Source organism: Miniopterus schreibersii (genome assembly GCF_964146895.1).
Source record: "Miniopterus schreibersii genome assembly, chromosome: 5".
NCBI lineage: Eukaryota > Metazoa > Chordata > Mammalia > Chiroptera > Miniopteridae > Miniopterus > Miniopterus schreibersii.
In genome coordinates, this window is record NC_138106.1 from 82267296 (window position 1) to 82289303 (window position 22008).

The following is a 22008-nucleotide window of genomic DNA, read 5'->3' on the forward strand; positions in this document are numbered from 1 at the left end:
TATTTGTGTGTCTTATAAGTATATTTGATCTACATAAAAAGCATAACATTTAAAAATAAAAACAGTACCTCCTGTTTTAATGCTTTAGAGTTTCAAAGGGTTCTCATAAATTGAATTTATTCCCAGAATAGCCAAGGGCCATTAGAACAATGACCTTATCTGATCTTAGCTACCCATCTGGAAACCTTGCCATCATCCGAGTGCCCAACAAGATCAGTGGTTTCACTTGTATCATCCAAGAGGACATACCCACTAACCCTGCCATCCTGGCAGTGCTGGACTCTGCTGGCAGAAGTTCCTGCTATCATCCCAACGGAAATGTCTGGTAGGCTTCTAGTTTCCTCCTGCTGCCATTGTGCTTTTTGGGTTTGTGAAATTTTATTTTTACTTTTATTTTTTACAACTGTATTGAGATATAATTGACATACAACATTGTTTAAGTTAAAGGTGTACAACTACACTGATGTGATACTCTTAAAAATTGCAAAATGATGATTACCACCATTAGTTAATACCTGCATCAAGCCACCTAATTACCTTTTTGGTATGTGTTGAGAACATTTAAGATATACTTTGTTACCAACTTTCACATATGTAACATAGTATCATTAAGTATAATTATTATGCTGTCCATTAGATCCCCAGAATTTATTCATCTAATAACTAGAAGTTTTATTTTTTCTTTTAAATGATAGAAATGGCTTTAAGAACATTTATTTAAGTTAACAGTCTTTAGATAGGAATGTTCAAATCAGAGAACTATTTGATTTATGCCTTTCCATCCACTTCTCTGGAAAAATCCTGGGCAACTTTATGAAACAAAGCATATTCTTTTTTTCTTTTTGTTTACTTCTTTTTTCTTTTTTTAATGTTTTTTTCTTTTTTTAATGTTCTTTTTTTATTTCTTTTTTCATCATGTTCTTTTTATAAATGAAAAGGAAATATGAAGTATACAATTTCAATATTAGAAAACCTCTATATAAATTATGTGGTCGCCCCGGGGACCTGGAATATGAACACAGATGGTCTCTCTAGAGCCTGTGCCCTAATGATGTTATGTGGCCTCACCTATGGAAATAAGTTACACCGAGCAGGTGCTACACTGGGTTGTTGTTGTTTGAGATATACAGGGTGTCCCCCCAAAAGTATACACACTTTAACAGCTAATAGCTCAATTTTTTAAATGTAATGTACTTTAACAAGCACTGCCTTTATAATCATTCAAAGAGTGTGTATACATTTTTTGGGACACCCTATATTTTTAACTAGTAAGCTTCCTATAGCCACAACTAACAACAATAATATACAAATAAAATCTCTAGAGAAATTAAGATCCTGATCCTGTTTTGATCTAGTAACTCATATACTCTGACTATACTATTTCATTTAGCCTGAGCAAGTGGAATTTAGGTTATAGCTTAAATATAAACTTTTTGAGCTTTTTCAGAAAGAGATATTCTCTCCCTTTAAATTATTTAAAGGTATAACAGTCTCATCTTGAGAAATTCTGCCAATAATTGACAAAGTCTGGCCACTGTCAGAAGTTGAGAGAGTGAGGACACAGAAAGCTGTTTGTGTTTTTAGCCCAGAGCAGTCGTCAATCCATTATCCCCATTATACTGGAGAATTTCTACTTATCCTTCAGGGTTCGACAGCGACTCCGTGTCATGTTTGTGGGGCACTGTAAGAATGGTCACCAGATAGTCCTTAGTTCCTAGGACCTTTCCCTTCCCAGCGAAGCCCCCGACCTACCATCTCACCTCCTGGGCCCTCTGTCATGATTCCTTGATATGCTCCTAACCCCTTCTGGCTGACCCCTGTGAAATGAGCCCATCTCCCATGCTGGTGAAGATCTTTGAAGGCACACCCGAATCTTTGCCACTGCATAGCATGTATCTGTACATGGTATAGACTCAGAGAATGTTTATTAAATAAATAATTTACCTAGATAAATTTGTATACCTCTTTCCAGATACAATAAGATGATCTCCTCAATTTCTCATTTGTACTTTTACTATTAGATTACTGCCACTAACCAATACTGTGGAAATTCATGGCCAATTAATCTAGTTTTAAAAAAATAATTCATTATCAAATTAAGCCACCTTTCTAAGCACCCAGAACTCTACCTATCTGTCTTCTGAAGAAAGGGATGGCAATCCAAGTTGGAAGAAGGTGAGAGAGGATGAGAAGGCGATAACTAAGTAGAATGGAAGCCATTCAGGCCCGAGCTCAGACTGTGCAGGGCTGAATTTCTATGTATGTAGTAAAATGTGGCATTAGTGATGCTAAGAGCTTGGGGAGCCTGGCTGGTCTAAGTTCCACCTTCTGCCCTGTCATGGAGCTCTTCCCCACCACAGTGACCTCAGAGATGTCCCCTGAGCTCTCCTGCCCACACCCTGCCCTGGGAGAGGCCTCCCAGGACTTCTGGCTCCCAGGCTCTGGATGTTGTTAGAAAACAGCTCTCTTGTACTGAGGTCAGTTTGGCCTGAAGACCAGAATTTACACCCCATGGTCTTCATTTTGGCCTAGGGAAAATCTAAGCACTGGTCTTCTGTCCTTCAGGTTTAGCCTGCCCCCTGCATTTCTTCTTGTCCAGATTAAACCTTCCCACTCCATTCTTCTTCCCAGCACATCATTTTCCAGATCCCTTTACCATCCTGATTCCACCATCAGAGCCACCTTGGTGTATCAGTAGCTCTTGAATTCAACCCAGTACTGCAAGTTAGCATAGAGTTCAGTCACAGTCTCATCACTCCTAGGATCAGCTGGGGTTTTCCATCACTTGTGTGCTGGTGGCGAGCACAAACTGCTACTCCCCTTGGTTAGCAGATGTCAGGGTGAATTTCAGCGCTGAACTGCAATGTTTCTGTTTGTGTTTATTAATTTCCTTTCTGCCCAGGGTATACATCAATATCTTGGGAGGTCAATATTCAGATCAAGCTGGCAACAGAGTAAGGGCCTGGAAATGGTCAAGTTCCATCGCTCCTGCTTCCTCGCCCTTTGTTTCATTTAAACCCGTCTTCCTGGCCCTGAACCATTATGTGGGAGTCCGCATCTTAGAACAAGACAAGATTTCAATCACTTTCCTAGCAATGGGCCAGCAGGCAAGAATCAGTGTCGGAACCAAAGTGAAGGTAGGTGCATTTTTAAAAACAGTTAAATAGTAAAATAACTTGTGTTAGTGTTATTACTGATACATTATCCTTGTGTGTAATCCACTGTCCACTAAGAATGTTGGAATTCAATGAAAAAAACATAGTGAGAGTCCCATGTGGAGTGGGGGGTCTCATTAGTTGTGTCATCACCCTCAAAAGTTGCTTCTAGTTCAGAGTTAGGCCCAAGCCACCCTTACCGTGCGTTTCCTCTGTGAGCTCAGAGCGCTGCGTCGAGGGTCTGGCTTTAGGATTGCGTCTGCTTCCCTCTGTGCTATAGTAGGGAGCCTGGAGCGAAGTCAGGAGACCTGGGTCCTAACCATGGTCAAGTCCAAGCACAAGCCTCCTCTCTTCGGAGACACTTCCCTCCTGCCTCGCCCGTGGCCCAGTGAGGGTCAGTCATGCCCTTCTCTGGGCTGTGGGCACACTCCCCTCTGTCCCCAGGCTTGCTGCACCTCGCTCCTTCATTGCCCTCAAGGCTGCCCGCCCTGCTGGGTGTGAGCTCCTAAACTGTGGTCTCTATCTTACCGACTCCTCTATCCTGCCCAGGGCACAGCCCAGACTACACTCTCAGTAACTGGCAATACTGTGCAATGGTTAAGAACATGGACTTCAGCCTGGCAGTGTGGCTCAGTGGTTGAGCGTCGACCTAGGATCCAGGAGATCACGGTTGGATTCCCGGTTAGGGCACTTGCCCGGGTTGCGGGCTCGATCTTCAGTGAGGGGCGTGCAGGAGGCAGCCAGTCAATGACTCTCTCATCATTGATGTTTCTGTTTCTCTCTCTCTCCCTTCCTCTCTCTGAAATTAATTTTTTAAAAAATTTAAAAAAAGAACATGGACTTCAGGTTATAGAAGCTGTAGTTTCAAACCTCAGCTCTGCCATTAAGTGGTAAACTTGCACTTCAGTTCCCCATGTTAGTCCACGCAGACCCAGAGCAAAGCCCCAACACTGGAAACCCACTTTCGTAAGTGGTGGGCAGGGAAAGGCTGAGGAAAGAGGCAGGCCCTCCAGTTCGGCAATGCACAGAGCTTATGAGGGGAAGCTTCCATACAAGGTGCATCTTGGGCAGAGGAAGGGGATGTCCTCCCCACTGCTCGACAGGCACGAAGCATCACACAGGACAAGGCAGGGTGGATGGGGCACTGGTCGGGGACCCATCCCAGGTAAGGGAAAATGCCTTACCTGCTTGCCCAGGTCAAGACAAGGGCCATTGCAGGACCTGCACACCGTGGTGCTTAACGCAGAGGTACTGTTTCTGTCAGAAGGAAACTCCTTCACAGTCACAGTCCCTCGGGGTGTACGGGAGCAGCCTCTGTTCTGGCCTAGGTCTAGCTCTCAGGCCCGGCAACAGTCCCGTCACGGGGCAGCCTGTCCACAGCTCGCCTACAGAAAGGGGATACAGATTGCTCCCTTCTAGATTGTTGTGACAATTCAACGAGAATGCAAGGTACTATCAGTCAGTGATAGCTCAAGGCGGATGTAGAGTTTACCAGTTATACCTCAACAGAGCTGAAATATATACTCAGACATAGACATAGATAGAGATACATGCGTGTCTATATACACATGTAGCATATATGGTGTGTGACTTCGAACACTCCCTTAAACTGTGCCCGTTGTTTCATCTGTTATTAAAGGGAGAGACTGCTCCAACTTCAAAGGCGCCTTCAGCCTCTAAAAGTCTATACTTTCAACTAAGTGGCAGTATTCAGCACAGGCAGGATCCCTCATAAACACAAACAAAAGGGGGCTTCAGATTCAGTCAGCATGGAGTGAGGGTCCACAATGTGCTAGAGATTATTCTAGCTACTCCGTGGGTCTAGCTACTGCAGCCGGCTGTTTGGGCTCCAGACATGGAAATATACACTAGAGCCTTCTTTCGGTACATTGCATCCATGGTAAGTGCATTCTTGCCGAAAACGTACAAACCGTGCTTGCTCGCCCTCCCCTTCCTCCAAAGAAATGAGTTTTAATCAGAAAAACAGTCACTTGGATGCAAAAGAAAAAATTTGGTGTTAAAGTTTTTACTTTTCTCATTGTTCTCATGATCGCCCTTTCTTTAGATTTTTAAAAAATACGAAACATGTGAATACATTCTCTTATTTGAAGATTCTAATAATACAGAAATATACCAAGTTAAATATACCCCATTTTCCCTTCCTTCTATTCCAACACTGTCCCCAAAGGTAACCACCATCCAAAATTTGGTGTGTATTTCTCTTTTCTATGCATTTATAAATTACTTACATACATCTTTTTTTTTTTTTAATTTATCTTTATTGTTGAAAGTATTACAGGTGTCCCATTTCCCCCCACCCCAATTGACCCCCTCCACCTCACTCCCACCCCCTCCCCAGGCCTTCACCCCATCATTGTCTGTGTCCATGGGTTATGCATATATGCATATAACTTCTTTGGTTAATCTCTTCCCACCCTCCACCCCCCTTCCCTCTTCCCTCTGAAATATGATCATCTGTTACATGCATCGATGTCTCTGGATCTGTCTAGTTCATCACATTCTTTTGTTCATTAGCTTCTTCTTAAAGAAGACCCTTCAACATTTCCTGTAGTGCTCATCTGGTGGTGATGAACTCCTTTAGCTTTTCCTTGTCTGAGAAGGTCTTTATCTAACCTTCAATTCTAAATGATAGCTTTGCTGGGTAGAGTAATCTTGGTTGTAGTTCCATGTTTTTCATCACTGAATATTTCTTGCCATTCCCTTCTGGCCTGCAAAGTTTCTGTTGAGGAATCAGCTGACAGTTGTATGGGTGCTCCCTTATATGTAATTAACTGCTTTTCTCTTGCTGCTTTTAAGATTCTCTCTTTGTCTTTAACCTTTGGCATTTTAATTATGATGTGTCTTCCTGTGGGCCTCTTTGGGTTCCTCTTGTTTGGGACCCTCTGTGCTTCCTGGACTTGTAAGTCTATTTCTTTCCCCAGGTAGGGGAAGTTTTCTGTCATTATTTTTTCAAATAGGTTTTCAATTTCTTGCTCTTTCCTCTCCTTCTGGCACCCCAATAATACGAATGTTGGGCCTCTTGAAGTTGTCCCAGAAGCTCCTTATGCTATCTTCATATTTCTAGATTCTTTTTTCTTTTTGCTCTTCTGATTGGGTGTTTTTTGTTTCTTCATGTTCCAAATTGCTGATTTGATTCTCAGTGTCCTCTACTCTACTGTTGATTCCCTGTAAATTATTCTTTATTTCAGTTCATGTAGCCTTCATTTCAAATTTGTACTTTATTATGTTATCGATTTTCTCAGTTATTTCCCTAATAGTCTGCTTACACATCCTTATAACCATTATTCTGAACTCTGTATCTGTTAGCTTGCTTCAATCTATTTCAGTTAGTTCCTTTTCTAGAGATTTCTTCTGTTCTTTCTTTTGTGACATGTTTCTTTGCCTCTGCATTTTAGCTGCTTCCAGGTGTTTGTTTCTATGTATTAGGTAGAGCTGCTATGTCTCCTGGAATTTGTAGAGTGGCTTTGTGTGGTAGGTGTCCTGTAGGGTCCAGTGGCTCAGCCTCCCCAGTCCCCTGAGCTGGGCCTTCTAGGTGCTCCCCTGTGTGGGCTGTGTGCACTATCCTGTTGTAGCTGAGCCTTGGTTGCTGTTGGTGTTACTGGGAGGAATTGACCCTCAGACCAATCAGCTGTGAGCACCAGCTGCAACTACAGCCAGAGAGCTGCTGTGCTGGAGACACCCCTGTGGAGCAGGATTTACTTCAGTGGAGCTTTGGTGTTCACCAAGTGCGCCCCTTGAGTGTGTCACTCGTGGATGTGGTAGGGTTGTAATCCAGCGTGGTCAAGTCTGACCCCCAGGTGCACTGTCTCTGAGGCCTCCCGGGAGGTGCAAAGTCAGCCTGTTGCCAGTGCCTTGCCCAGGGCCACCCAGCAAGAGCTACTCAGAAAACCGTAGATGGCTGCTACTTGTGCTGGGCTTGGAGGTGCCCAGGAGAGGCCAAGCTATGAGCCAGTGCAGCTGCCACTAGTGCAATGCCTGGGGCCACTTATCAAGCCCTATGGGGCAGCTGCTGCTTGTTTGAGAGATTTCAGGAAAGTCCTAAGCATGAGGCTCGAGAGGCCACTTGCACAGAAAAGCCCCTGGAAATGGCCTGGATGAGCTGCAGGTGGGGAGGGGCGGGGCCTCCGGGAATCACGGGGCGGGGCCAAAGGTGCGAGTCAGGAGCTGGGGATTCAAACATGGCGCCTGCCTGCCGGCTGTGTGCGGGGAGGACTCGCCACAGGAGCCATGGCCTCCGCCAGCCCTTCTGCCTGGGAGGAAGCCGCCCTCCGCCTCTCGCCCGGATCTCAGGCAGGTTAGTTCCTCCCCGAGGGTCCCGGGTCCTTTCCGGCTGCTGCCCGGCGCTGGGCTCAGAGGGAGCGTCCGAGTGAGTCCGTGCCGGGCCCTTTAGAGGAGCTGCTGGGGCTCCCGCAGCCTCCGAGACCCTCAGCGACAGTCCCCGAGGGTTTCACAGCCCGGAGTTGTGGGGACGTCTCTTCGCGCCCTGGAGCCCTGGGCTGGGGGCCTGCTGTGGGGCTGGGACCCCTCCCTCCTCCAGGAAACCCCCACCGCCGAGATTCCCTCCCGGGTTTAATCCGAGGCACTGGGTGTGGGCTCGGGGCTGTATCTCTGGGATTCAGCCCTTATCCGCCCGCGTCTCCGCCCCTCCTCCCGGTCTAGGTGCTGCTTCAGCTCCCTGGTTGTGGGGCTTCTGTGCAGCCAGATCTCAGGAGGCTCAGAGTGATGGTGGTTCTGCATTTTAGTTGTGATTTTGATGTGATTGCAGGAGGCTGCAGGTGCAGCTGTTACCTACGCCACCATCTTGTTTTCCTCCCCTCAAATATCTTTTTAAATAGAAATTAGATTATACTCTCCAGATTATATTGTTAGGGGTTCAATTTATTTTTGTTTTCCAGTTAACAAGTAGTAAAGGTTTTGCATGTCTGTATTTACCAGCATGTCTGTATTTGTCTGTGTTGTTTTTCATTGCTACATACTATTTCACATGTACTATAGTTATTTCGTGCTCAACCTAATGCCCTCTCTGCAGCTCGCAGTCGCTCGCTCTGCCCTCCACTGCTTCCCGGCCACTGCTCCCCCATGCTCTTGCTCCCCCTCATTTTTCTCTGGGGATTTTCTCCATCTCTTTTCCCCAGGGGCTGAGGGCTCCCAGGGCTTGACCTCGGCTCCTCTCTTCTCGAGCTGCACGCACGTGCGAGGTGCTCCCATGGAGTCTGCCGTCCTTACATGTCTCCTGCATGCTGAGAGCCCTTTAGTTTTATCTCCAGGGGGATGTCCCATGAACTCGAGACTTTCAAATCTCCGATTCCAAGCCCGCACCTCTATCTGGGGGCCTGAGAGAACATTAAAACTTAACATAGCAAAGTTAGATTTGAAAGCTCTCTCCACCCTCCATCTTCTCCATCTCCGAAGATGGCAGCACCTTCTTTCGGTTGCTCAGGGCAAAGGCTTTGAATGAGCCTTGCTCCTCTCTGCTTCTCAGCCCCACGTCTGTTATCTGCAAGTCCTGTAAACCCTGTCTCCAGACTCTCAGACTTCTCACATCCTCCAGCACTCTCACCCTTGTCTGCCCCCTGTCCCTAATCCGCCTCTCGTTTAGATTATTATAGTAGCCTCCTAGAGGGCTCCCTGCATCTGGTCTCCCTAAAGTCTACTCCCACACAATAGCTGGAGTGATACTTTGAAAACATAATTCTGGTCAAAACTATCCAGGGGCATCTAATCTTAAATAATCCAAGGTGCTATGAAAGACCTGCAGTACAGTACCTGACCTGGGCTTCTTTCAACATGCCCTCTTCCCTCTCACCCTGCTCCTTTTTTGCTGTTCCTAGATAATGCCAGCCATGTCCCTGCCACAGGGCTTTTGCACTTGCTATTTCTTCAACCTAAAATGTTCCTCCCACACTTGAGCACAGAGCTGCCGCCTCACTTCCTTCAGGTTTCTGCTCACAGGGTCCTTTCCTGACCACGCTATCCAAACCAGCAGCACCCCACCCCCACCTCCAGCCTGGCATTCTGAATGCCTCTTTGGCCCTGTGCCACAAGTTTTAATATGTAGTACTCTAATTTTCTTTCATTTCTAAATAGTTTGATTTCTATTTCAATTAGTTCAACTCAGTAGTTATTGAGTTTTCAAACAGATATTTAAAAATTACTACCCCTTCTTGTTCATTTCTAAATGGTCAAGGAACATGGCTTGCATGTTTTCCTGCTGTTTAAAAAGTACTGATATTTTCTTTGTGACTGATGGCATAATATTTATGCAAGGTATGTTTGAACCCCCTCCCCAAATACAGTATTTTGGCAAAAATTGTATGTCTAATTGTTTGATCCACACTTCTCTGTTTCATTTCTTTTTATATTGTTGGTTTATTTCTGAGAAATGTATGAAAGTCTCCCAATATTATTGTGCCTTTGTCTATTTTTCCTACTATTTCTTTTTTTAAAATATTTTTTAAAAATATTTTTATGAACTTTTTCTTTTTTAGAGAGAGAGGAAGAGGTAAAGAGAGAGAGAGAAACATTAATGTGAGAGCAAAACATCAATCAGCTGCCTCCTCCACGCCCCCTACCAGGGTTTAAGCCCACAACCTGGGCATGTGCCCTGAGCTAGAATGGAACCAGCAACCGTTTTATGCACGGGACAGTGCCCAACCAACTGAGCCACAGGGGCCAGGGCAACTTTCCCTACTATTTCTACCAGATTTTTATTTATATATCTTGAAACTCTGTGGTTAGGAAATTAAAGATGTTGGTTACCTTCTTGGTGAGTTGTGCCCCTCACCCCTATGCCAGCCTCCACCTCACTTATTTGCTCTTCAGCTGTACCTATTATGAGACTCAGTGTATCAGTGAGGGGTTTTGGTGGGGGCTTTTTTGACAAAAATTTTAATAATATCAATGTGTATGATTCCCAAGTTCTCTCTTTTTTTTTTTTTTTCCAGACAGGCCATTAGTTAAGTAGTTTTTTTTGTTTTTTTTTTAATAATTTTTATTTTTGTTTAAAGTATTACAGATGTCCCTTTTTCTCCCCAATGACCCTTTCCCCCCCGTTCCTTCCCCCTTCCCAGTCCTTCTCCCCACCATTGTCCATGTCCTTGGGTTGTGCATATATGCATATAAATTCTTTGGTTACTCTCTCCCCCTCCACCCCCTCTCCCCCTTCCCTCTGACATTCGTCAGTCTCAACTATGCTTCCATGTCATTGAATCTATTCTGCTCGTCAGTTTATTAAGTTCTTTAGATTCCACATATATTTCTCTTTTAGTGGTCTTTGGCGTAAACGCTATTCCACCTGATGTTAAATTGCTACCCCTGCTTCCTTTAGTTAGCATCCTTGGTGCGCTGTTTCACCCTTAGGTATTCAAACTTTATCTAGTTCTGAGTTGGATGTGTCTCTTGTGAAGAGCACTGAGATGGATTTTGTTGGTTTCCTCAACCTAACAATCAATTTTTTCCCCATTGCTTTTTCAGAGAGAGTGGGAGGGAGAGAGAAAGAGAGAGAGAGAAACATCGATGTAAGAGAGACAGCTGCCTCTCGCACGGGCCCCAACCGGTTCCTGGGATTGAGTCACAACTGAGGTACATGCCCTTGGCCAGAATTGAACCCGGGACCCTTCAGTCCACAGGCCAATGCTGTAACCACTGAGCCATACTGGCTAGGGCCAGATCAATCTTTTAATACATTGTATTTTAATGATTACTCTAAAACTGTTACTTTCTTTTATATGTATAGAATTAACTTCCAGTTTCTAGCTCCTGATTCTGTCCTCTTGAATACAAGCATCTGAGAGGGAAACCTGGCGCCTCTGTCACGGTCTCGAATTTCCTCAGGTGTTTGTGATTTTGGGGGTGTGTTCATTTTTGAGAATCTCTGCTTTCCTGCATGTCGTGCTTAGAAGTTTGCTTCTGATAACTGTGGAGAAGTGGTACTTGCCGCTGAGGGGTCGAAGGCTAGCCAGGGTGCCAGGCTTCCAGCCCCAAGTGGGGCTCAGCGCAGAGGGGGAGGGCGGGGGCTACCCCCCGCTTGACCATCCCAACATTCACCTCAGGCCCTTCCCGCCTCTCGTTGCTGCTGACTTGGAGCTCAGAATGTGTGTGTTTCGGGTTAGTGGTTTCAGTTGGTCATTTATCACTCTGGATATGGTCCCATGTGCTTTTTGATTTTTAGGAATTCCTTAAGATTATTTCTGCTGATGAAAGTTTTTCCTATAGCCTAGAACCGTTATTGATTTGTTCTCTAAAAAAGTTTTCTGTCATATGGGATTTGGAATTGAAGGGAAGTTAAAAATGCTGATCCATTCTTGTTGCTCATCCGTCTCATACTCCCCCTCCCTTCCTTCCCATGGGGGTGGGGATGAAAATGCAGAAAGACACTGTGAGCTCTTGTGTCTGTTGCAGGTAAGTGGGCACTCAGCTTGCAGACGTAGTAGTTTAGCTTCTGTTTAGCCTGCCCCCGGCTGATCCTGAAGCTGCAGACTGCAAGCTCCTAGGGCAAGGCTGTGCCAGCAGCCCCACTCACATTCCCCCAGCTGCAAGGAGACGCCAGCCTGCATCACCCACCAGCCTGCATCACCCACCAGCCTGCATCACCCACCAGCCTACATCACCCACCAGCCTGCATCACCCACCAGCCTACATCACCCACCAGACTACATCACCCAGGGCTGTGAGGAAGAGGGGAGAGCTGAGGCCAAAGGAGGTCATGGGGAGGGAGGTTAATGCAGAATGGCCTCCTGGAGGGAGGGCACATTTTAGGAGAAGGAAAGGAGCTTTAGTCCTGCCAGTCCTTCTTGAAAACCCAGCTCAGGTGCTCCCTCCTCTGAGGAAGGCTGCCAGGCTCACAGCGCTCTCCCCTGCTTGGTGTTTCCCAGGGAAGGAACTGTGTGTGTGACATCTTTGAGCTCCCCTCAGTATATGCTGGTTAAGTTACTTGAATTAATTGTAAGCATTTGAAAGAATCCAAATTGTTTGCTCTGCCTGCTTGAGTCGCTCAAGTCTCCACAGCACTTCAGCTCCTCCCTTGTCCAGGTCAGAGTAACACCCCTGCCCGTTTACAGATAATTAGACTCAGGAGGGAACCCAACCCCAAGTCAGGGCCGCCATGGGCCTCCCCCACCTCCGTGGTGGCGCAGGCACCATTCCCACCGGCGCTCAGCTTCCCTTCTCTCTGCTGAGCAGCTCTGGAGGCCGGAGGAGATCCCAGCTCTCCCGTACGTGAGCGGGGACGACCTGCTGCTGCTGGCCACCTTGGTAAAGATTCGGCGCCTGTTGCATAAACTTGAAGGATGTGTGAATTTTCCCTCGGGCCAGGTGTGGGAAAAATTTAAACCACCTTCCTACCTTTCCGGACTCTCTGTAAAACTAATGGCCCTTTGTCACAATTCCGGAATAAAGCCAGATACAATGGCAGCGATTACAGCCCTAATAAATGAAAAAAATTAACCAAGAATGATGATGTTTTCATTGGTTTTGTTGATTTTTTTAGGAGGGGGTCTGGGAGATTTCAAGAAAAGTGTATAAAATGACTAGGAAAGACCAAGAAATATGCTTTATTATAAATTTGGAACATATCCTGAGTTGTTCGTGGTCGGGGGTGTTAATGTAAGAAACATTCAAACCTGTGAAGAGTTTTTGTGAGTTTATTTGAGCCAAAAAGACTGTGGACATATGCCAAGGAAAACATTAATGGATTGCGATGATGCTCCGGGGAATGGCAGTTTTGCACCTTGCTTTATCGATGACCATCAAAGGAGGAGGCATAAGTGGGGTACACGGAATCTATTGGTGATAGATCAGGGGGGTGGGAGAAAGCAAAGGAGGGGACCTCTGGGATTGGGTAAAAGTAAAATGATAGACACATGCTTCTCTTACATAGGTGGGCACAGTTCACAAGACAGCAGCAGCAATGGGAGGTCTCTGCCTAGTGCACTGAGGGCTGGGAAAAGGGAATTACTGCGTTTGCAAAGGCATGTTAGTCAGGTGTTAGCTCAAATAAAAAAGACAAGCCACAGGCCTGGTTTAAGTGAAAATTAACCTTTGTGAAGGAAAAATACTGCCTTAGAGTGTGACTACCCACCACAACCACAGACTGCTTTTAGTTTAATTTCAGACCATCTTTTGTGGTTACTTTTAGGCCTGAGTTTGCAAGACCGCCATGCAGGCCTCCCCTGAGTTTGTCAGGTTTAGTATGTGGCCCCTTTTCATTCACAGGGGAAAAAAACAACTCACTTTGGGGACACCAGAGAATGAGCGAATCAGCAGAAGTGCCCATGTCAGTTAGAGTCCCATCAGGCAAAGAGAACGCAGGGAGAGGTGGCTGCTTCCGAACCATCCTAAGGGCTGGGGAAGGGCTGGTGTCGTAGGCGGCGGGGGTGGCGCTGGGTGTTAGGCCGATGGGGTCAGGCCGACCTGGAGTCAGCAGCCTCTGTACTTGGGTTCTGGCTAGGAAAGAAGTCAGAGCCAAGACCCAAACTACAGGAGAACATTTATTTGGTAAAATTACAGAGGTGGAAGAAGTAATTTCTAGAAGAAAAGGGCTTAGGGAACAAGTTATAGAGGCAAAGGAAGGGTCCTTAGCGCTTGGGGTCATCATTCAGTGCAGCTGGTCCTGAGGTCGGCTGTGGCTGATTTTGTTGCTTTTCTGGGCCTGGAGCTGAAACACTACTGAGGCCTAAGAAACACAAATGAGGCCTAAATGTTATCTCTAAGGAGGAAAGGTCAGGGGGTCCAAATCACATGACCAGTGATACGCTAGGGGAGGAAAGGCCACCCTGGGGGCGAGGTCCCACCCTACAGCTGTCCTTTGCTAGGCACCCAGGGCTTTCCATCCTGGTGACCTTCTGTACCTGGCCCATCGTCCTTGCTTGCTCACATCTGTCTAACTGCCGGCCGCAAAGGGAAGAAAGCCCCGCTGGCTTTCAGGAAATCTGGAAGTGAGAGGATCTCGGGAAGCCAGGAAGCCAACAGCACGCAGGTGCTAGTGGCAGGAGCTCTCCTGGAAGCTGCTCCTCACGTTAGCGCGGAAATAATGAGAACCCACCACCTGCCTGAATGAATGGCGGCGGCTGCTCTCCCTCCTGGCAAACCTCAGGCAGGCGCCTCCTGCTGGGGAATCGTACCTGGAACCGCTGGCAAAGGGTTCTGGAACATGCTGCATCTCCCCTTCCAAGGGGAGAGAAGTGGGGTGTTGCCCAGTCGGCAGGGACAGGGACAGCCCAGCAGTTTCTTCTGTCAACGATAAAGGTGCTTTAGAGCACAAAGCAGAGTTGAGAAATGGGATATGCTTGGAGCACCCAAACATTGCCTCTCCTGACTTCCCAGACTTCTCACTTCCCTGTTCTTTTCTTTTAAATTTTATAATAGTTCTAGTGACATGGAATGGCCACATAGAGCCTAAAGCTATCATTCACCTTTATTTTTTAAATTTATTTTTAATTATAGTCGACATGCACTATTATATTAGTTTCAGTGTACAACATAGTGATTCAACACTGACTTACAAGGTGATCACAGTAAGTCTAGTAAGCATCTGTCGCGATACGTCGCTATTACGATTGTTAACGCTGTCCCCTGTGCTTTACAGCACATCTCCGTGACTTACACTGTAACTGGGCATTTACGCTTCGTAACCCCTCCGCCCTTTCTGCCCCGTGTCTGTTCTCCAGGAGATGTCTGAGGGGCAGTTCCTCGCGGTCTTGATCAAAGCTAAATCTCTCTTCTGTTTCTGACTCTTGCTTCTTCCTTTTCATTGATGAGGAAACTTAGTTTCCATCAAGTGAGAGAGAAATAGTAAATTAATTGAGCTAATGTGTACAAGCATATCTCTGAAAAATAGCACATGACAGTACAGATAACAGTCACAAGGAAGCTTCAACTGAATCTCTTCTTGTACATCAGTAAAACCTACCTCGGGGCGCGAAGCCCACAGCAGATCCTGAATAAGGCCTTGATTGATTGGGTGAAGGCCGAATGATAAGATTTTTTTTTTTTTTTCAGTAGTTTCAGATGTACAGCATAGTGGTTATATAATCATATACTTTACAAAGTAATCCTTCAATATTTCAAGTACCCACCTGGCACCATAAAAAGTTATTACAATATTATTGACTATATTCTCTATGCTATACTTTACATCTCTGTAATTATTTTGTGACTACCAACTTGTAATTCTTAACCCCTTCACCTTTTTCAACACCGCCTCCCTCCCCTCTGCCAATCATCAGTCTGATCTCTGTATCAGTGAGTCCGTTTCTATTTTGTTTGTTTATTTTGTTCTTTAGATTCCACATGTAAGCGAAATCATGTGGTATTTATTTGTCTTTCTCTGTCTTATTTCACTTGGCACAATACTCTCCAGGTCCATTCATGTTGTCACAAATGGTAAGATTTCATTCTCTTTTATACCCAAGTAATATTCCCCTATGTATGTACCCCTCTTCTTTATTCACCGGTCTACTGATGGACACTTGGGCTGCTTCCATAGCTTGGCTATTATAAATAAAGCTGCAATGAACATAAGGGTGCATATATTCTTTTGAATTAGTGTTCTGGTTTCTTTGGGTATATATGCAGAAGCAGAATTGCTGGGTCATAAGGCAGCTCCATTTTTAATTTCTTGAGGAACCTCTATATTGTTTTCCACAGTGGCTGCACCAGTCTGCATTCCCACCAGCAGTGTACTAAGGTTCCCCTTTCTCCACACCCTCGCCAGCACTTGTTTGTTGATTTGTTGATGGAGCCATTCTGACAGGTGTGAGGTGCTATCTCATTGTGGTTTTAATTTGCATCTCTCTGATGATTAGTGATGTTGAGCATCTTTTCATATGTCTGTTGGCCATCTGTATGTCCTCTTTGGAGAAGTACATATCCAGGTCCTCTGCCATTTTTTAATTGGATTACTTATTTTGGTGTTGAGTTGTATTTCTTTATAAATTTTGGATATTAACTCCTGATCGAATATATCATTGGCAAATATCTTCTTCTATTCAGTAGGTTGTCTTTCTGTTTTGTTAGTGGTTTCCTTTGCTGTGCAAAAATTTTTTGGTTTGATGGAGTCCTATTTATTATTTAGTTAGTTAGTTAGTTTCCCTTGCCCGAGGCAATATGTCAGAAAAAATATTGCTATGAGAAATGTTGGGGATTTTACTGTCTGTGTTTTCTTCTAGGAGTTACAAGGTTTCAAGTCTTACATTTAAGACTTTAATCCACTTTGAGTTTAATCCACTCTTGTATGTGGTGTAATAAGGTGGTCTAGTTTCTTTCTTTCTTCTGTTCTTTTTTTCATGTATCTGTCAATTTTTCCTGACACCATTCACTGAATAGACTGTTTTTACCTCGTATGTTTTTGCCTCCTTTGTCATGTATTGATTGACCATATAAGTGTGGGTTTACTTCTGGGCTCTCTATGCTGTTCTTTTGATCTATATGTCTGTTTTGTGGTTGTTGTTGTTTTTAAAATATATCTATTGATTTCAGAGAGAGGAGAGGGGGAGAGAGAGATAGAAACATCAATGACGAGAGAGTCATTGGGCACGCCCCCAACTGGGGATCAAGCCCGCAACCCGGGCATGTGCCCTGACTGGGAATCGAACCCCAATCGCCTGGATCCTAGGTTGACGCTCAACCACTGAGCCACGCCAGCCGGGCTATATGTCTGTTTTATGCCAGTACCATGCTATTTTGATTACCAAGGCCTTGTAGTATAGTTTAATTATCAGGTAGCATGATACCTCCAACTTTGTTCTTTCTTAAGATTGATGTGGCTATTTGGGGTCTTTTGTGGTTCCATATACATTTTTGCATTATTTGTTCTAGTTCTGTGAGAAATGCCATTGGTATTTTGATAGGGATTGCATTGAATCTATAGATTGCTTTGGGTAGTATGGACATATTTTAACAAGATTAATTCTTCCTATCCATGAGCACAGTATATGCTTCCATTTACAGTATTTGTATATTCTCTAATTTCTTTCATCAGTGTCTTATAATTTTCCAAATACAGGTCTTTTACCAGCTTGGTTAAATTCATTCCTTGGTATTTTATTTTTTCTTATTACACAGTTGTAAATGGAACTGTTTTCTTAGTTTATCTTTCTGGTAGTTCATTGTTGGTGTATAGAAATGCAACCAATTGCCCCGGCCGGTGTGGCTCAATGGTTAGAGCATTGACCCACACACCGCAGGGTCAACAGTTCAATTCCTGGTCAAGGGGACATACCTGGGTTGCAGGTTTGTCCTAAAGCTCCAGTTGGGGCATAGGTGGGAGGCAACCAATTGATGTGTCTCTTACATCGATGTTTCTCTCTCCTCTCTCTCTCCCCCCTCCCCCACTCCCTTCCACTCTCTAAAAATCAATGGAAAAAAATATCCTTTGGTGAGAATTAAAAAAAAAATTCAACTGATTTCTGAAAATTTTTTTTTAATCCCATTTTGATGAAATCATTTATCAGTTTTGCACATGACAGTTTTACTTCCTCCTTTCCAGTTTGGGTGCCTTTATGTTTCCTTCCTGTTTGGTCACTGTGGCTGGGACTTCCAGTACCACGTTGACTAAGAGAGGTAAGAGTGGACACCCCAGGCTTGCTCCTGATCTTAAGGGAAACACTTTTAGTTTTTCCCCATTGGGTACAATATTAGCTGTGTGATGAGATGACATTTTAAACCATGTTGCTTCTTTTTGCTTTAAAAAATGTGGGTTTATTTTCCTCAAATGTAAAAACAGCCCAGAGGTAGACGATCCAGGATATGTATGGCTGTTCGGCGATGTCATGTCGTCACAGTATCATAACTTCTTGATCCTTGTAATTTGCTATCCTGAGAAAAGGCATCTACCCTTAAGTTACCTCATAGTCCAATAGGGTTACTGGAACTCCTGGAACATTTTTGAATTTCAGACAAGAAGGAAGGGAAGGAAGAGGGAAAAACAAAGACAGAATGCTCCCAGTTAAGGTAGCTTCATAGAAAGAGCTCTTCCAATAATCTTCAACTTACGTCTCATTGGCCATGCCTAGTTGCCTCACTGAGTAAACCTGGGGTTCAGTTACTGCAGAAGGGATGAATGGATTTAGTTAGCGAGCTGGCACTCTGCCACCTCAGCGGGGGTCCAGCTCACTGCTCTCAAACATAAACTTTGAAGAATTAACTCTTCAAATTTCAGGGAATGAGACTGCTACCACAGGTTGGTTTGTTTTTTCTTCTCATTTATCTATCTTTAATAGAATTTATTGGGGTGACATTGGTTAATAAAATTATGCAGGTTTCACGTGTACAATTATACATTATCTGAATATTGCACTGTGTGTTCGCCACCCCAGGTTGAGTCTCCTTCCATCTTCATTTACCCCTTTACCTCTTCTACCCCCCCCAGGCCCCTACCTCTGGCAGTCACCATACTGTTGTTTGTGTCAAAGAGTTTTTCTTTTTTTCCTTTGCTTAATCCCTTTGCCCATCTCACCCAGCTCCCACCTCCTTCCCCCGACAGCTGTCACTCTGTTCTCTGAATCCATGTGTCTTCTCCACTTTGTTAGTTTATTTTGTTCACTGGATTCCACATACAAGTGAAATCACATGGAACTTGTCTTTCTCTGACTGGTTTATTTCACTTATCATAATAATTTCCAGGTCCATCCACGCTGTCCCAAAAGATTTCCTTCTTTCTTATGGCTGAGTACTATTATGCTGTGTAAATGTGTGAATGTCCCACAGCTTTTTTATCCACTCATCTGCTGATGGGCACTTGGGCTGCTTCCAAATCTTCGCTATTGTAAATAACGCTGCCATGAACACGGGGGCATATACTCTTTCAAATTAGTGTTTTGGGTTTCTTCCGATAAGTTCCCAGATATTAAGGGAAACGTTTTTACTCTTTGCCCAGAGTATGATGTTGGCTGTGTTTGTCATCTACAGCCTTTATTACATTTTGCTGAGAGTATTATCATAAATGGGTCCTTGATTTTATGGAATGCTTTTTCTGCATTTATTGATATGATCATCTGGTTTTTCTCCTTCATTTTGTTTATGTGATGTATCATAATAATTGACTTGTGACTATTGTACCAACCTTGTATCTCAAGAATAAATCCCACTTGATAATGGTGTATGCTCTTTTTGTTTTTTTAATATGCTTTTATTGATTTCAGAGAGAGGAAGGGAGAGGGAGACAGAGATAGAAACATCAATGATGAGAGAATCATTGATCAGCTGCCTCCTGCATGCCCCCCACTGGGGATTAAGCCCACAACCGGGCATGTGCCCTGATGGGTAATTGAACCTTGACTTCCTGGTTCATAGGTCAATGCTCAACCACTGAGCCATGCTGGATTTGGTGTGCTAATATTTTTTTGAGGATTTTTAGCATCTATGTTCATCAGGGATATTGGCCTATAATTTTCTTTCTTTGTGGTGTCTTTATCTGGTTTTAGAATTATGATAATTCTGGCCACATAAAATGAGCTTGGGAGTATTCCCTCTCGAATTTTTTTGGAAAAGTTTGAGGATAGGTGTTAGTTCTTCTTTGAATGTATGGTAAAGTTCTCCTTTGAAGCCATCTGGTCCAGAACTTTTGTTTGTTCAGAGTTTTGTTATTACTGCTTTAATTTCACTACCTAAAATCTGTCTATTCAGGCTCTTTGATTCTTCCTGATTCAGTTTTGGAAGATTGTATGTTTCTATAAATATGTCCATTTCACCCAGATGGACTGTCCAATTTGTTGGCATATAGTTGTTTGTAATATTTTCTTACAATCCCTTGTATGTCTGTGGAGTCAGCTGTTATTTCTTCTCTTTCATTTCTGACCTTATTTGGGTCCTCTCTCTTTTTTCCTTAATGTGTCTGGTTAAAGGTTTGTCAATCTTGTTTATCTTTTCAAAGAATAAGCTCTTGGTTTCATTGATCTTTTTGTATTGTTTTTTTAGACTCTATTTTGTTTATTTCTGCTCTGATCTTTATTATTTCCTTCCTTCTGCTCACTCTTTGTTAGTTGTTCTTTTTCTAGTTACTTTAAGTGTAAAGTTAGGTTGTTCATTTGAATTTTTCTTGTTTCTTGAGGTAGGCTTGTAATGCTATGAATTTCCCTCTTCTGACTGCTTTCGCAATTTGCTGTGTCCCACAGATTTTGGATTACGGTGTTCTCATTTTCATTTGTTTCAAGGTGCCTTTTGATTTCTTCCTTAGTCTTGTTGCTGATCCATTCATTGTTTAGTAGCACGTTATTTAGCCTTTATGTGTTTGTGTGCTTTTCAGTGTTTTTCTTGTGATTGGTTTCTAGTTCCATACCATTATGATCAGAGATGCTTGATATGATTTCAGTCTTCTTAAATTTATTGAAACTTGTTTTGTGTCCTAATGTGGTCTATCTTAGAAAATGTTCCATGTGCACATGAAAGAATGTATATTCTGCTGCTTTGGGGTGAAATGGTCTGAAGATATCAATTATATCTATCTGATCTCAATGGTTGCACACTGATCCATGAACCAAGAGGTCACTGGTTCGATTCCTGGTCAGGGCACATGCCTGGGTTGCAGGCTCAATCCTCAGTAGGGGGTGTGCAGGAAGCAGCTGATCAATGACTCATCATGATATCATGATGCTTCTCTCTCTCTCTCTCTCTCTCTCTCTCTTCTTTCCTCTCTCTGGGGAAAAAAAAAAAATTTGTTTAATTCAAATAAAAAACCACAATGAAATACCACCTTACAACTACTAGGATGGCTATAATAAAGTCAGAGAAAATAACAAGTGTTAGTGAATATGCAGAGAAATTGAAACACATATACACTGCTGGTGGGAATGTAAAATGGCACAGCCACTTTGGAAAACAGTCTGGCAGTTCCTCAAAATATTAAACATAAAGCTACCATATGATCCAGTAATTTCACTCCTAGGTGAAATTCACCCAAGGGAATTAAAATTCACCCAAGAGAATTAAAAACACATTTCCATACAAAAATTGTACAGAAATGTTTACAGTGATATTATTCTCAATAGCCAAAAGAAAACAATGCAAATGTCCACCAACTGATAATAAAGTGCTGACTCATGCTACAGCATGAATGAACCTTAAAAATACTATGCTAGCCCTGTCCAGTACGGCTCAGGTGGTCGGACCATCATCCCGTGCACCAAAAGCTTACAGGTTTGATTCCCCATCAGCACATATACCCAGTTTGCAGGTTCAGTCCTGGTCAGGATGCATATGGGAGGCAACCAATCAATGTTTCTTTCTGCCATCGATGTTTCTCTCTCTCTCCTTCTCGCTTCCTCTCTCTCTAAAATCAATAAAAAAGCATATCCGCAGGTGAGGATTTCATATATATCTATATATATATAGATAGATTAGATAGATAGATAGATAGATAGATACATAGATAGATAGATACATAGATAGATGATAGATAGATATGTAAAAAAACTAACAACTAGTCACAAAATACCACATATTATATGATTTCATTTATACAAATTGTCCAGAATAGGAAAATCTATAGAGACAGAACATAGATTAGTAGTTGTTTAGGACTGGCGGATGCCGGAACAGGGAGGAGATAGCTAGAGGACATAGGCTTCCCTTTGAGGTGATGAAAATATTCTCCAATTGACTGTTGGTGATTGGAGGGGTTGGCTTTGGAGATGAAAAAAATGTCCTAAAATTGGGTTGTTGTGATGGTTGCACAAGCCTGTGAATGTTACTAAAAAGTATCAAATTGTGCACTTTAAATGGGTAAATTGTATGGCATCTGAATTATATCTCAAAACTTTTTTAAAAATTGGAACATTTTTCACCATTATTTTTCAAATATTTTCTTCTCCTTGCCTCCTCCGAGACCTAGTTACTC

At 43.6% G+C, this 22008-nt stretch overlaps 1 protein-coding gene across 1 annotated transcript in view; it reads left to right on the top strand.

Annotated features, from left to right (window-relative positions):
* Positions 1–12620, top strand: part of ERICH6 (glutamate rich 6) — a gene marked incomplete at both ends in the record, with an annotated part of 37866 nt that extends 25246 nt beyond the window's left edge. Inside the window, 3 exons of the mRNA XM_081138003.1 lie at positions 170–325; positions 2903–3137; positions 12357–12620. Coding sequence (XP_080994129.1) covers positions 170–325; positions 2903–3137; positions 12357–12620 — 655 coding nt within the window. The remainder of the gene's footprint in view (positions 1–169; positions 326–2902; positions 3138–12356) is intronic.
* Positions 12621–22008: the final 9388 nt, after the last annotated feature.